Below are 14,922 nucleotides of genomic sequence, written 5' to 3' on the forward strand. Positions count from 1 at the left end.
GCCCTTTTTTATTCTGGTTAGGTGATGTTTTAACTGTCTTTGTAGTGTATCTGCTTCTTTTCCCACTTACCACCCACATTCCATTTGTGGAAGAGTGACAATATATGCTATTTAATTGCATTGCTGCTTCTCCTGGGTGAGGCTGGGGAGAGAGCAGGGGGATTAAATTGCGTATGGCTAGCTCAATTGTTATTGAACAACATGCTGACTGATGCCTGACGTCTGCAGAGGATTTTCTTTGGATTCTGATCGATGGAATGCTGGACACTGAGAACAGCAAATGGCCATTTTCTCTCCTGTCTTTAAAATGAAGTATGTCCTCTCTGAAGGGTGATCTATCTAAACTGGATCTCAAGTTTAAATGTAAAGACAGTGCATTCCTTACTTTGAAGGCAGACACAAGCTTATCCCATTGAAGGCCAAGATGCTTTGTGAAAGGAAACAGCAGCTTTTGTTACAAGTTCAGAATTCAGCCAGTATTATATCTCTGCTGGAGGCTTGGTGGGAAGACTCCTTTAATGCGGTACAAGCATCATTTAAATGGCTGGGAGCTCCTGGGACTGGAACCTGGTGCCCTGTCTCTGCACAGGTCAGCTGGTGAGTGTGTGCCGCTCTCTTTCTCCAGAAAACTGATACTGATTTTTTTTTCCATTCAAATAGAAATTATAGGAAAGTTTGAGCAACACAAATATACAAGAAGGAATGATTTTAGAAAATTATTTTCTCAATAGTTTACTACGGAATAGGTTAGTTGTAGAGAGGCAATATTATCACTGCATAGGAATGTCTAATCTGCCTGGTGCTCCAAAAAGGATTATGTGGTCTTTGTTCATCTCATGTGGGAGCAAAATTTTCTGTGATTGGGAAAAAGATAAATGAAAAATCACATGCTAAAAAAGAACTTGTGATTAGTTGATTTTATATAAAAGTATTCATACTAGTCTGAGATTTTCTGTTTTGTGATTTCAGTAGGGGAGCCCACAGGAGGGTTTTATGAGTGGGTTCCTTCTCCTGAGGTGGGCTGATTTAAGAGCACTGAACCTCAGGCCTTCTGCCATTCCTGGGGAGGGCTATCTGGAGCAAGTCATTGGCCTTCTAGGGTCCTCCACTGTAAAATTACGGTGACTTTGCTTCTCTGGGTTGCATCCAAAGATTTGAGAAAATGTAAGCAAAGTAGTATAATCATTGTTTCTAAAGATACGGCAATCATGGTGCTTTGTGAAATATTAATGTCAAACTAACATCTAACAAACTAACATCTGACTCATTACCTTTTCTTCATGTGGCAAAGTGAAGAAAAGAGCTCACATACTTTTTTTTTTTTTTTTTTTTTGAGGTACGCGGGCCTCTCACTGTTGTGGCCTCTCCTGTTGCGGAGCACAGGCTCCGGACGCGAAGGCCCAGCGGCCATGGCTCACGGGCCCAGCCGCTCCGCGGCATGTGGGATCCTCCCGGACCGGGGCACGAACCCGTGTGCCCTGAATCGGCAGGCGAACTTTCAACCACTGTGCCACCAGGGAAGCCCCAGAGCTCACATACTTTTTGTAGAAAAATGGAGGGAATCTAGGGGACTAAGACTTTGTTAACCATGCTTAAATTCTTTTTTTAAAGTTATTAGATTGAAGTTTTAAAAATGTGTAATTCTCCTGGCATTAGAAAATCACATAATTGAATTGATGCTGTCCAATTTTACAAGTAGGTCTACTGAGTTCATTAAAGGCTAATGAAATAAACTAATGTTTTTGACAACAGGAACTCCCCACTTTCTTCTCAGCTACTGCTTGTAGTTTTTCACTTTCCTTTTGGAAAATCTATAGAGGGGAGAAAATACTGTGATATAGTATAAGCAGGTTCTAAAGGAGCCGTGGGAAGGACATTATCCTAGACGAAGCCCAGAAGAGTCAACCTCACTAAAGGGAATCTACTGTAGGAGTCTCCGCTACGGTTTGTTGGGACTCATGTTATTAAGTTAAAAGGATAGTCACAAATCAAGTAAGACTTGTTGGTTGTAAACATTTAAAAAAAATATTTAAAAGAAAAGAGAATGCCAGATGGCACTAAGATCACCCTGTGCTCCAGTCTTGATGCTTTCACTGAACCACTTTCACTCCTAATGGCTGCTTTGACACCATCACAGCTAATTATTTCAAAGTACCTCAGAGGAGAAAATGTTTGAATCATATAAAGTGGCAGGTGATGGCTCACCTGGTTAAGGAACTTAAATGTCTATGTGTGTTTCTTTGTAAATATTTTCCAGAGGAGGGAGTTAATACGAAGCTGATTTTTTTTTTTTTGGAAGATGAATTCTCAGCTGCTCAAGTCAGAGAAGATTATGCTCCCCATATATAAGAAACTAGTCATGCTGCCTGGAAGTTAACTGGCCCGTGAACCATCATGGCGCCAATACAGTGCTGGCTCATGCCCTGCCAATTATTCTCTCCTTCGACTGACTTTTGAATCCAATTAAGTGCTGGGTTCTCTATGCCATGGAGTGCATTTTGCTTGCTTGTGGGATATTTTAGTAATCCTACAGCTTTCAACTTAATTAAGTAAAAAAGAAAAATTATAAATTTTGTTGTAATAGGCTAAAACATGTAGTGACCACCCACAGTATAGAAAATTAGTATTTTCCCTCCTAGAAATAGTACTGAAATGAAATTTTACATTTTCCATTTATCTAGGTAGATATGTCATAGAGTTAGGATACAAAAATATGTCATTTTCTAAAAGGACACTTTTAATATTATTTTACTTTTTTCCTTTGTAATAGGATATATATAGAATCGAATTATATTGTTTAAATGTCAGCAGTTAAGGTACTTATCAAAACTTTTCTTCTAAAATGAGACAACTGTGTGATTGTATGTAAGGGTGGTGGTGTCCGTAATCCACTGTGTACAACACAGTGTTATGAGTCTGTCTCCAGAGTCTAGGGATGAATAATTAAGAAATGAGTGACATCCTATTGGCCCTTGATAAAATTGTGGTAAAATTCTGAAAAATTGGTAGTGTATGCAATTGGAATACTATAGAGAATTTCATCTTCTTGAATTAACAGGTTGTATCCTTTCTCTTCTTTCACTGTGTCTCTATATTGGGTGTACATACAGGAACATCCAGAAATACTAATTCTGCGTTACTTCCTCATGTTATTTAATGTTAATTTGGTATTTAACCAAAGTTTTTGGTAATGAATAATGAGCACCTGTGTGCCTCTTAGAATGATGGAGAGTGATTCAGGTGTTGCCTGCTTCCCTCTCTCCCTTTCTCTGCCTCTGTCCTCCTCTCCCTCTTTTGAGGGCGCCCTCTTTCTCCCAGAATAACCTGGCTGAGCCCAGATTATGCTGCGTGCTCACTGACAGCTCCTTTCGATTCCCTGCTTAATGCAGCTCCCTGAGGCAGACTCACGTAGGTCTGTAATTGACACACCGAAGACTGGGCTTCTCCCAGCCCTTCTCAGACGTGCACACCCCAGTGCTTCGCTGGCAGTGGCAAGTAACTCCAACTGTGCTCGTCTTCTCCCCAAACGGCAGCGTTGATTCTTCTTTCTTAAATGAACCTTGGAGAAGGGAAGGGCTGAGAGATTTAAAAGCAGGGATTCGTGTCATGTGCTACAGCAGAGCAGCAGTAGCAACGGCAGCAGCGGCAGCAGCAGAAGCGAGTCATTTAGTGCGACTGCACCATTTTTTTCTCACCCTGCATAGAGGTGTGGTTGGAAGCGGCAATAAACTACCCACCCCCCCAGCAGTTCCACGGAGGTGGCCTCTTCCTGGCTCCAGTCGGAAGACAGACTGTCTGGAGGAGTCCCCAAAGACCGTTCCTATTGGTGATGTGTGCCTAAGGAAGGCTTTTTCAACTAGTAGGATGCTTGTCTGCACTTGCGGCTACCCAACGGCTGAAGAGCTCGAAGTCTAGTGCTCCGCCTTCCCGTGGGACCATTTCCGAGTGTGGGCGCACACCTATGCCCGCGTGTGTGCAGGTGTGTGCTCCTGGGGGGCTTGGCCTCGGACCTTGGTACGTTGTGGTGAATTATGGTGCTGCAGAGGCTGGAGCAAGATTACGACCTAGCTCGGGGGTGGAGTGGATTATTTTGTGAGTGTTCTGGCTGCCAGCCATTGCCCTAGCGGGGAAAATCACATCCCCATCTAGCTCTAAAATCACCTGGTTTGCTGGGGAGTGGAAACTGAGCCGCGGCAACTGCTTCTGCTGCTTCCCTCTGCAAAAATGGCTCACGCTGCTGCTTCTGTTAAAAAAGTTCGAGAGGCTGAACTGGATGAAAAGGAAAAAAACCTTGAGAGAGAGAGAAAAAAACAACGGAAAATCCCCAGGGAACGTATGGAACGGAAAAGAAAGGTATGAGGAGCATCCCTTTAACCCTTTGCCTCTGTGGCTCTGTGTAGAACCATGAGCCTGAGAACCAGCAACTTCCTTCTCCTTTCCCTCCATCATTCCCCTGCACCATTTCCAAGCTCAGTTTGCAGCCTATAGCTCGTGCCTAAATTTGCTGCATTGGGAGGAGATGCCTGAGCAGGGCACATTTCCTTGGCTTTAACCAAGTAAAGCAAGAAAATGTCTCCACTTCATTTTTCTGCTTTTCTCAATATCTTTATTCAGTCACAAAGCCAGGTGTTTTTATTTCTCCAAGTGACTCTGAACACTTGTCTTAGAAGAAGGAAGGGATTGGTTTATGGTTGGAGGGTTAAAGTATTTTCTTCTTGTTCCTCACCTCTACTACAAGATCTTTAAGCCTGTGCCTTCTCACTGACTCCATGTATTTGATGTAGATCTCTGGTTAAGAATAAACCACAGGTTTTATTTACTCTTTTTTCCCCCCTTCTGAAGGTTGACACTGTTCTATGTAAAACTGCGCTAAGAATCTTGGTGCAGTGAGCCGTGTATCAGGATTTTTAAGATTTTAATTAATTCACTTTTTGGTTTTCATTATTAATCTTATGATTTTCTTTTCTGACTATAGCAACTAAATGAAAAGACCAAGGTTTAACCAATGGGACAAAATGTTGATTCCCTTTACGATAAAGTGTAGAATCGTTGTCTTTTAAAATTTTGTTTTTCTTTAAAATAGAAACAACCTTACAACTTGATGGAACTGCTATACTCATTTAGCTAGTGCTCTGTTTCTATAAGGGAAGAAGATCTCTGTAAATGCTTTAATTAACAAAGTGGGTCACTGAATAATTTCAGAAAACGATAAATGACATATTACATTAGCAGAGCATAAAAATCGTGGTTTGTACACAAGCTGTTAAACATAGCTCTGGGATTAGGGATGCACTAGGGATCCATAGGCTTAGAAATCCATGTGTTCAATGTCTTTTTTTTCTTCAGTAATAGATGTGTTTACCTTTCCATTTGGGGGATATTAGCTTTGCCTTACTTTTGGAAGGACACTTGAGGACCCGCATTAAGTTGAGATCTTACTGCATAGGGATTCCTTACATTTCAGTTTTACTACTTATTTCATCAGTAGTTAGATCAAATGACTGTCATTGGGCAACACGAATAAATAAAATTTGCAGTATATTATCATTTCCCTTCTGGGGAAAACTTTAATGCTGCCTGTCTGACCTTTAAAAGGCCTTGTTTCAAGGATGCATTAATTCTTTTTCATAATATCAAAAGTATTTTTGGCCATTTTTGAGGGAGTTGGCACCCTTCTTGACAGCTACTGCAGTTCTGTTTCTAATCGTCTAAATGGAACTTTACGGCATAAAGCAGTTTCCTGTGATTATATCTTTTTTATCTTTTGTTCACCAAAACACAGTCTATTATTTTTTGCCGGGGAGTGCTTGTTCAGTACACAGTGTGACCTAGTAACTTTGCTCACCTAGAGTACCACGCGTACACCTGGCAAATCTCTTGGTCTCACTCTGGTTTGTTTCTGTATCTAGTTCAAGCTTCTTCTTTTTCTATACTTTATTAAAGTTGAAAAACCACATCATTAAGATGGAAAAGTGCCAATAGTTGTTGAGAATCTCAGTTGCTTGGATGCTGCATTGCTTTAGCTTGAATCCAGCACAGCAGGAGAGAGATCATTGGTTGATACTGTGATCATATGACAGGATCATCTGATCTTCGTATTTAGATAATATCATTAAGCTAGAACCAGAGAAATTGGGGGAATGTTGGCATAGCTACTATTTGTTTTTGTTCTTCTTTTATATATATATATATATATATATATATACACACATCTATTGGTCCCCTTCCCTTTTCTACTTCAGGTGCATGTGGCATTACATAGGTATTTACATAGCAGAACAAATGCTTGCTGAAAGAGTGGCTGGGTTTTTTAGCTGTGTCAGATTTGTTTTCTAGATACATTTATATCTCCCCCTCCCCTGGCCCCATGCACACATAAGCAATTGAGCCAGTTCTAAAATTTGGTTTAAAAGAAGAAAACTTTACCTCATAATTATTCCTTAAGGTATATATAATGGTAATTCATAAAGAAATGGAAAAAGGATGGTTGCCTATTAGTAGCACTCTGTAACACCATCTCCAGAAAGTAATCTAAAAATCATTATACTATTTGCTGATGCCATTTTATAACCATAAGGGAATACATCAGTTGTAGAGATGATTGAGTTTATCGTTTGCATGTCCATTTGTAAAATGCGTTGCAGATGAAACTGTTTATTCGAAAATTCAGATGAGACCTGCCCTAGTGGCAATAAAAGCCAACCATGGAGCTTGAAAAAAATAAATAAACTGATTTTGAAAAGATTTTTACTGAAGTAAAATTATTGAGTATTAAAACAAATCAATTAAGCAGCCTTATATTTGGATTTCATTTTAATATTCTTTTGTAAACTCACTGCTAATTAAAAGAATCTTTGCATTATTTTGTACTCCATAAAACATTTGAAATAAATTTTAATTATTTGTAAAGTTAAAACACATCGCATGCTTGGCTGTAAGCCCTCTGCCAACTTCTCAGTGCTATGGTTTTTGTAAATGGCCAGATTTGTGTACTAAGGGACCTAGTTTCAACCTCATTACAAGCAGAATTTATCTTAGAATAAAATGTTCAGGCTTCTTTGGGCTACAGTCTGGAGAGCTAATATTTAAATATAGTATGTACCAAACACATATTGTATATGTGTCATACTGTGGTAGACCTAGAATAAAACTAAGCTTCAAGCTAATGGACCAAGATTAAGATTAGTTGAAGCAAACTCATTTCCCATTTATTTGTTCAAAAGAGTACATTGATATTCCAGCTTTTTACAGAGATAGGGCTCATTATTAGCTTATATTAACTTCAGTCATTTCTTTGTATGGCCAGATGTCTAGTGTCTATTCTAAACGCTGAGAATTTTAGACTTGAGAAGGATCCCAAAAGGAATGATTTCTCACAGACTTGTAAGACTTTGTTCTAGAATGAGATTTTGAGTATAATATTCTTTCTACAATCATATACTATTTCCCAACTGTACTTTTTTTTTTTTTTTTTTTTTTTTTGCGGTACGTGGGCCTCTCACTGTTGTGGCCTCTCCCGTTGCGGAGCACAGGCTCCGGACGCGCAGGCTCAGCGGCCATGGCTCACGGGCCCAGCCGCTCCGCGGCACGTGGGATCTTCCCGGACTGGGGCACGAACCCGTGTCCCCTGCATCGGCAGGCGGACTCTCAACCACTGCACCACCAGGGAAGCCCCAACTGTACTTTTTTTAATTTGGAAAAATAATTTTCAGAGAATCAGTAAATAAAACAATTTCATTCTTGAATGTAAAGCATGTGTTTAAATTCTCTTCCTCATTTAAACTTATGATTACCGGTTATTTTCAAATAATAGATATGTTCTCCATTTCTCAGCGTGGACAAACCATTCTCTAGTCCATCATAAGGTCCGCAACACTCACTGAAATCGTGTGGCATAAAAGGCAATTTGTATGACTAGTTCTTGGTATTCCTATTATTTTAATTTATACTATTAAAATGCCAGAGTTTACATTTCCTGTAAAAACTATGATAATAATATTTACTGAGTACCAATGTGGCCCTGTGTCTGGCACACACGTTGTACTATTTAATCCCGATGGCAGTCCCGTATATTAGGTATTCTCTCCATTTCACAAATGAGGAAACTGAGGCTCAGCATTATGGAACTTGCTTAATCGTACCCAGCTGGTATATAGCAGAGTTGGGATTTGATCCCCAGGCTCCAAAGTTCATTGGGGAAAAAACCATAATATGATTGCTTGGTCTTGTACCTACACTGAATCTAGAGCATAAGTAAATCATTTAATCTGCCAATGCCTTGGTTTTTTAACCTCCAAAATACCTTCCTATAACTGAAATTTACTGTGAGAATAAGTTAAATAACATATTTGAGAGGAAATTATATAAATTTAAGGTTGTGCTTCTGTCGTGATTGCACCAAAACATTTCATGAGATTTCTTGGAAAATCAGCTATTAGGAGTCCACATTTGCTTCTTAAATATAGCAGTTGCCGTCAATGATAGATGATTATATACGATCATTCTTTGTTACAGTTTTACCAAGACTTCAAAATGTATTTGCATATTTACATTTATTAAACTGACACTGAAAGGTGACTTTGCATAGGATTAAATAGAAAATAAAAGCAAACTTCTTTCCACATCCTTTTCATTGAATTTCATAGAAGAGGGTTCTGATCAGTTATTTGCTTTTTTACACGTATATAATTAAAATCTTGGAAGGAACAAGACTTCTTATTTCTAGGGTAACCTTTGGGGGACTGCCCCAACCATATTCTCCTTGTCCACTTTGTTATTAAGTTGATGACAATGAGAATACTTACTGAGTATATATAATGGACTTATTACTAAGCTGTAAGGGAACATGAAGAGATGAAGAATTTTAAAAGTTACTCTGTTAGTATACTTTGTTAAAATGAAAGAATGCTTATTTGCAAGTGTGGAGAGGAATGTATTCTGCAACTTTTGACTTATGAGTTGTAAATAAACATAAAATATAATGGCCAGCTGAACCTGCCTTCCCCGGTGGTCTTTGAGTGAACCTAGTTGTGTAGGGAGAAGACCGGACAGGCCAGATATCTCTCCTGTCCTTGAGTCTTTTGCTCGGGCACCCAACCTGATTCCAAAGGGAAGCCCAGCTCTGAGACCAGCAAAACTTAGTCAAGAACCATGTATGCAAAGATTTCTGGACACCAAACCAAATGCGATGTGACTAAAAGTACAAATCACAACACAATAATGTGGTCCTGTATAATGTATTACATTCTAGAACCCTTCAAACGTGGAAAGTTCCAATAACATATTTTAGCATTTACATCAAATTGTCTTTATATAATTTCCCATGACCCCTTCACCAATACATCAGTATGTCTAGAAACCACAGTAACATAAGGTAGATTGGTGAGGTCTTGAGCTTAATCTCTTTTCAGGACTTAATGTTCACTTCAGTCTAAATAAATATGTTCAGGCATATCTATTTACATGTGGAGGCTTCCACAGAATCATGATTTTTTTTTTTTTTTAAATTTTGGCCATGCCGCGTGGCTTGAGGGATCTCAACTCCAGGGATTGAACCCGGGCCACAGCAGTGAAAGCGCTGAACCCTAACCAGTAGACCACCAGGGAACTCGCAGAAGCATGATTTTTTTAAAAACCTATTTTCTTCTTCTTTAATCCTCCTTCTATCCCCTTTTCTTAGTTCAGTTCAGAAACCCTTTCTGGACTAGAATAATGATCTTTATATAAGTGACTTGCACTATTAATGGCACTCTTGGCCAGCACCCTAAGTCTGAGTTTTTATTGGTTTTTTAATTATAAAGAACCTCTTTCAACCATTTGAGTGGGTGACTAACTACTAGCTTAGGATTACAGCTGTCAAATTTTGTGGGACTGTGGCAGAAATAGTCCCAAGTATATGGCTTGAGATAAGTTTTTAGGAAGACTGTTAAAAGACAAAATCTTAAAGTAAAAAAACCTACTGTGCGTGAGTTTATTTTTGGAATCTAAACTCTTTAAACAAACTCAGTGTAATTCCCCACCCCCTTTTTAGTTGTGTTCATCTGAATTCATATAAATGTTTTATTCTTTATGAAAACAGTTTTCATTGGTGACCCTTGTTATCAAATTTTAATTTTATTAGTTACTTTATTCATCATTTGGGTAAAAGTAATGATATTTACAGCACATTTTTACATCAAAGAATACTGAAAATTTTTTGTAGAAGTATTATAGGAGTCGGTGAAAATACAAGGAAGTTAAGAATTCTACTTGTGCCATATTTAATGATTTTTTGGTATGTGCTTTTATTTTCCCATTATGTCGCCCTTTTTCATTTGTATTTCTCGAAATAATTTCTTCTTCACAAAGAATGATTACTTTTAGTATCAGAGACAGAGACACGGTATATTAAAATGGAGAATAGTACAAAGAAGTCACTTCCAAAATTTTGGAGTTCTGTGGAAATTGCTAGTGGAACCATCAGCTGTTTGAGTGTGACCCTTTTACTTCAAAGGTGACTCGCCATTTTTAAATGTATATTGTGGAAAATCCCATTAGAGTCATCTGGCTCCATTCCATTCATAATAAATCAGGATCCTGGGGTAGACTGAAAGGGAAAGAAGACCATAATCTATATATGTTTAAAGCTCCCCTGGTGATTCCAACCAGAACTGGAAACCACAGCAATAAATATTTTCATCCCCCCACCAACTCTTACTCTATTCCATCTTTTTTTTTGTGGGGGGATGGGGGTGGTACGCGGGCCTCTCACTGTTGTGGCTTCTCCCGTTGCGGAGCACAGGCTCCGGACGTGCAGGCTCAGCAGCCATGGCTCACGGGACCAGCCGCTCCGCGGCACGTGGGATCTTCCCGGACCGGGGCACGAACCCGTGTCCCCTGCATCGGCAGGCGGACTCCCAACCACTGCGCCACCAGGGAAGCCCCAGATATTTCCTTTTAATATTTCTAACTCAACAGGATCTTTACAATGCCAGGTGTTTTTGTTTGTTTGTTTGTTTGTTTTTGGTTTCTTGCATGAATATTTTACCAACTGCTCTCTCACTCTCCTCCTGGCTCACCGCAGCTGCCAGGGCAGCCAGAAAGGGATTCCCCCTTAGGTTGTACAGAAGTCTGGAATGGACTTTTTAGCATGTATAGTTGGAATTACTCCTTCCATTTTCCATCACTTCATTCGTAGCTTGCCAGAAGAAAAGCAAAACTTCTTTTTCCCATTAAACTTTCATTGTAATCCAACTTAGCCTTTTCCTAGAGACGTCCCTTTGTTGTATGTATATCATTACTGCACTGCTCGTGTCATGAGGAACACCTTAATAGAAAACTATGAGGTATTAAGGAGGAGAAATATCAGGGTACAACAATTATTATAAACACATAATCTAGTTTTTATTTGGTTAGGAGTGATAGTGTTATTTCACATTAGTAATTTCACATTAATATATATTTCTTGGCTCTCTCTATATTTTGCATAGAGACTTGTTAATTACCAATTTTAACTCATTTGTTTACAGTTTGTAAAAAGAGGTTGAAATCAAAACTGACATTGACCGCTATGTATCTGTATGTGAGTAATGTTGGTTTTACCAAATGTCTGTTTTTCAGGGGAGCTATTTAATCTCTAGATTAAATTTTAAAACATAAATTATATTAGCATCACAAACATGAACTCTAAGAATCTACTTTCATTTTTTATTAATATACAGGGATCAAATATTACTTTTGTATTTGAAACTAAGTTTAGCTGCCAACACTTTCAAGACATTCAGCATGATTAGAAGTGGATATGGGATCTAAGGTTATAAAGAACAGGCCACATACCAGAAAGCTGTTTACTAATTTAATAAGTGATATTTACACAAAATTACCAGATACTTCTAAAGCTCCATAAAAACAAATTCAGGAGACCTGTGTGTAACTCTGTCTACTAACTGTGACATTGGGTAAATTATTGACCTGACCTTAGTTTTTTCACCTGTAAAATGATGAGGACCTAAAATCTGTTAGAAGTCTTTCTATACTTGTATGATTCTGCACCATTTTAAATTGTCTTTGCTTCTTTCTATTTTTGTAAGTGATTGAGATAGTTCAATGGAATTTCCAAGTTTTTCTTCATCTAATAGGAATTTTTTTGAGCTGACACTATGTCTCACACAGAGTTCCTGCATCCAAGAAGCTCTCAGACTACCTGGGGTGATAGGTACTTTCACAAACAACAAGAATAAAATGTATTTGGGCCATTAAGGTGGAATGGAAATTGTCTATTTTTGTATATATGATGCAAGTTTTCTTTAATAGGTCTTGTATTTGTAAGCTCTTATCTGGCAGAAGAAATAATGGAGGGAAGTTGTTCCGTTGTGGTACTTGAAATTTTCTGGAAGTTGTTAAGGCAGTAGATATAGAAAATGAAGTAATCTTATGAAGCTTGCAGTTGTTTTTGTTCTGTATTTTAGGTACTGATTTGAGTCATTTCACAGGAAGAAGTTTATTGTGGTTCCCTTATTTTCTATTAAGCCTGTGTATACTGGTACTGCCATGACTTATAAACCCGCAGACAAATATCATCACAGTGTTGTTAATCATTTTACAAAGGTCCAGTGGTAGTAATGGTAACAGCCTTTGAACCACAGGGCGCTATGGCTAACAAGAGCCCATGGTAAGCACTTAAAGCAACCTCAGCAATTTACAAACCATTTAGCTGTATAGCTCAGGGAAAATAAGACACCTCCTGCGTTCTTCTGGGGTAGAAGTGCAGATTTCCTTCTTATTTATGGCTCCTGCCTCAAACTGGGCCAGATGCTTAATTAAACTATGTCACATTCTAACATGACTGAAACCAATAAAGTGTAAGTAGCACAGGTTACCTGGAAACAGTAACTCCTTTGAGGAAGAGGTCACTTAGGAAACGAGGAGCTTTTGTTCAGGGCAGTCACCTACAAAACATGGGGCTGCAATGTGGGCTCTGAGGGACAGGAATCAAAGACTGGGCGTGGGTGGGGGAGAAAAAAGCCATCTGTGAAAGCACAAGTTGTCATTAATGGGGAGGAAGCGGATGACAAAGGACCCAGTAGCAGATGCCAGCCCTATGACTACACTATATTGAATCATATAAAGGATTTTGTATATAACAGAAAACACAACACTCATACTCAGCCATTTAACACAAGAGGCAATATTTCAGAACTTTTGACTTTTATACTAGAAAACAGCACTGGAAAGATGGAAGAAGAATTTGTAGTAAGCTAATATGAGAAATTTTTTTGTCATCAAAGGCAGCTTGATAACTGAGATGCATGTCTCTTTAATCACTGTAATTAGCCTCCACACATGAGCCTTCTGGGTTATGTATTCTATAGTAAGTTGTATAAGAGCTTACAAAACAATTTAGTCACTCCAGTGATCTTTAAAATTCTATAAAACTCAATTAATCAAGAAACTCAGATAATTATGCTAGAGAGTTTTACATTTTTCACTTAGAGCCACCCAGAAGCTTTTAGATTGTACTTGTTAATTCCTCTTTTTTTGTGTGTTAGATTAAAAAAATCACAATTCATTTCCCATTAGTCATCCTATTTCCAGTATGAGTTCAGATGTAACATAATTCAGGATATTGCAGTTCTTGGATAAAATAATTATTAAATGAATAACTACTATGAGCTAACTTTTTTTTTTTTTTGCGGTACGCGGGCCTCTCCCTGCTGTGGCCTCTCCCGTTGCGGAGCACAGGCTCCGGACGCGCAGGCTCAGGGGCCATGGCTCACGGGCCCAGCCGCTCCGCGGCATGTGGGATTTTCCCGAACTGGGGCACTAACCCGCCTCCCCTACATCGTTAGTCGGACTCTCAACCATTGTGCCACCAGGGAAGCCCTGAGCTAACTTTTAAGTTGAGTGGTAAAGATTTTTGGTTGAGTAAAAGAAATATTTTCTGTCAAAGAACTTCTCTTCTAGATAGGTATTTAAGATTGATGTCAATGGGGAAAAAAATTAGAGGACAGTGCTAGATTGGTGTAATAGCCTTTTATGTTTATAGAGGTTGTGGACTTCAAGTTGGGCGTTAGCAGGATAATTAAGGTTGGCTTAGGTGGAGAGGCTGTCTCAGAGGACAGACAAAGAAGCTGATGAACAACCTAGCATGGCATGACCAGAGAGTAGGGCTGGATAGGAGTTGGTGGATAGTTGGAAATAAAGCTGACTGCACAGGAGAGCCTTTAAAACAAGGAAGAGGTAACTGAGCTCAGTGAAGCAAAAAATAAGAAACTATGGAAGTTTCTGTGATGATGTAAGCTTATGGGGAGGAAGTGGAGCTAGTGAGGTCACCCAGGAGACTGTAAAGTCATCCAAGAATGTGAATCGGGCTTGGATTAGAAGAGTTGCACAGGAAAATCGGTGGAGAGGGAAGCAGGATGGATATTAGCACTCAACTAAGAATAGGGAACAAAAGAGGTGAATAAAAATGACCTTAAGGTCATACATTTGAATGATATTAAAAATGATGGTGTTTTTGGGCTTCCCTGGTGGCGCAGTGGTTGAGAGTCCGCCTGCCGATGCAGGGGACACGGGTTCGTGCCCCGGTCCGGGAAGATCCCACATGCCGCGGAGCGGCTGGGCCCGTGAGCCATGGCCGCTGAGCCTGCGTGTCCGGAGCCTGTGCTCCGCAACGGCAGAGGCCACAACAGTGAGAGGTCCGCGTACCGCAAAAAACAAAAACAAAACAAAACAAAATGTTCATGAAAGTATTGATATAAACTCATTATTTTTACTATCTATACATACGTATAGATATAAAGAGAAATATAGAGAGCTATGTTGTGTGTATGTGTAAATACATATATCTCGCAATGATGTCTCAGTAGCAATGGGCATATGTAGCCCAGACCTTTTCTAAATATCATTTTCCAATACAAGGAACCATAATCCCTTGGGGAAATG

General features: G+C 39.2%; 1 protein-coding gene across 2 annotated transcripts in view; it reads left to right on the top strand.

Annotated features, from left to right (window-relative positions):
• Positions 1-3,798: 3,798 nt before the first annotated feature.
• The window catches only part of ANK2 (ankyrin 2), a 272,366-nt gene continuing 261,242 nt past the window's right edge, over positions 3,799-14,922 (top strand). Inside the window, exon 1 of one of the 2 annotated variants that reach the window (XM_029235234.1) lies at positions 3,799-4,353. In XM_029235234.1, the coding sequence (XP_029091067.1) occupies positions 4,225-4,353 (129 nt within the window). In that variant the 5' untranslated portion in view covers positions 3,799-4,224. The remainder of the gene's footprint in view (positions 4,354-14,922) is intronic. The other variant, XM_029235242.1, reaches the window with a different exon arrangement.

The sequence above is a fragment of the Monodon monoceros genome, unplaced genomic scaffold (assembly GCF_005190385.1).
Source record: "Monodon monoceros isolate NGI ecotype Baffin Bay Population unplaced genomic scaffold, NGI_Narwhal_1 Super_Scaffold_20, whole genome shotgun sequence".
Taxonomy (NCBI): domain Eukaryota; kingdom Metazoa; phylum Chordata; class Mammalia; order Artiodactyla; family Monodontidae; genus Monodon; species Monodon monoceros.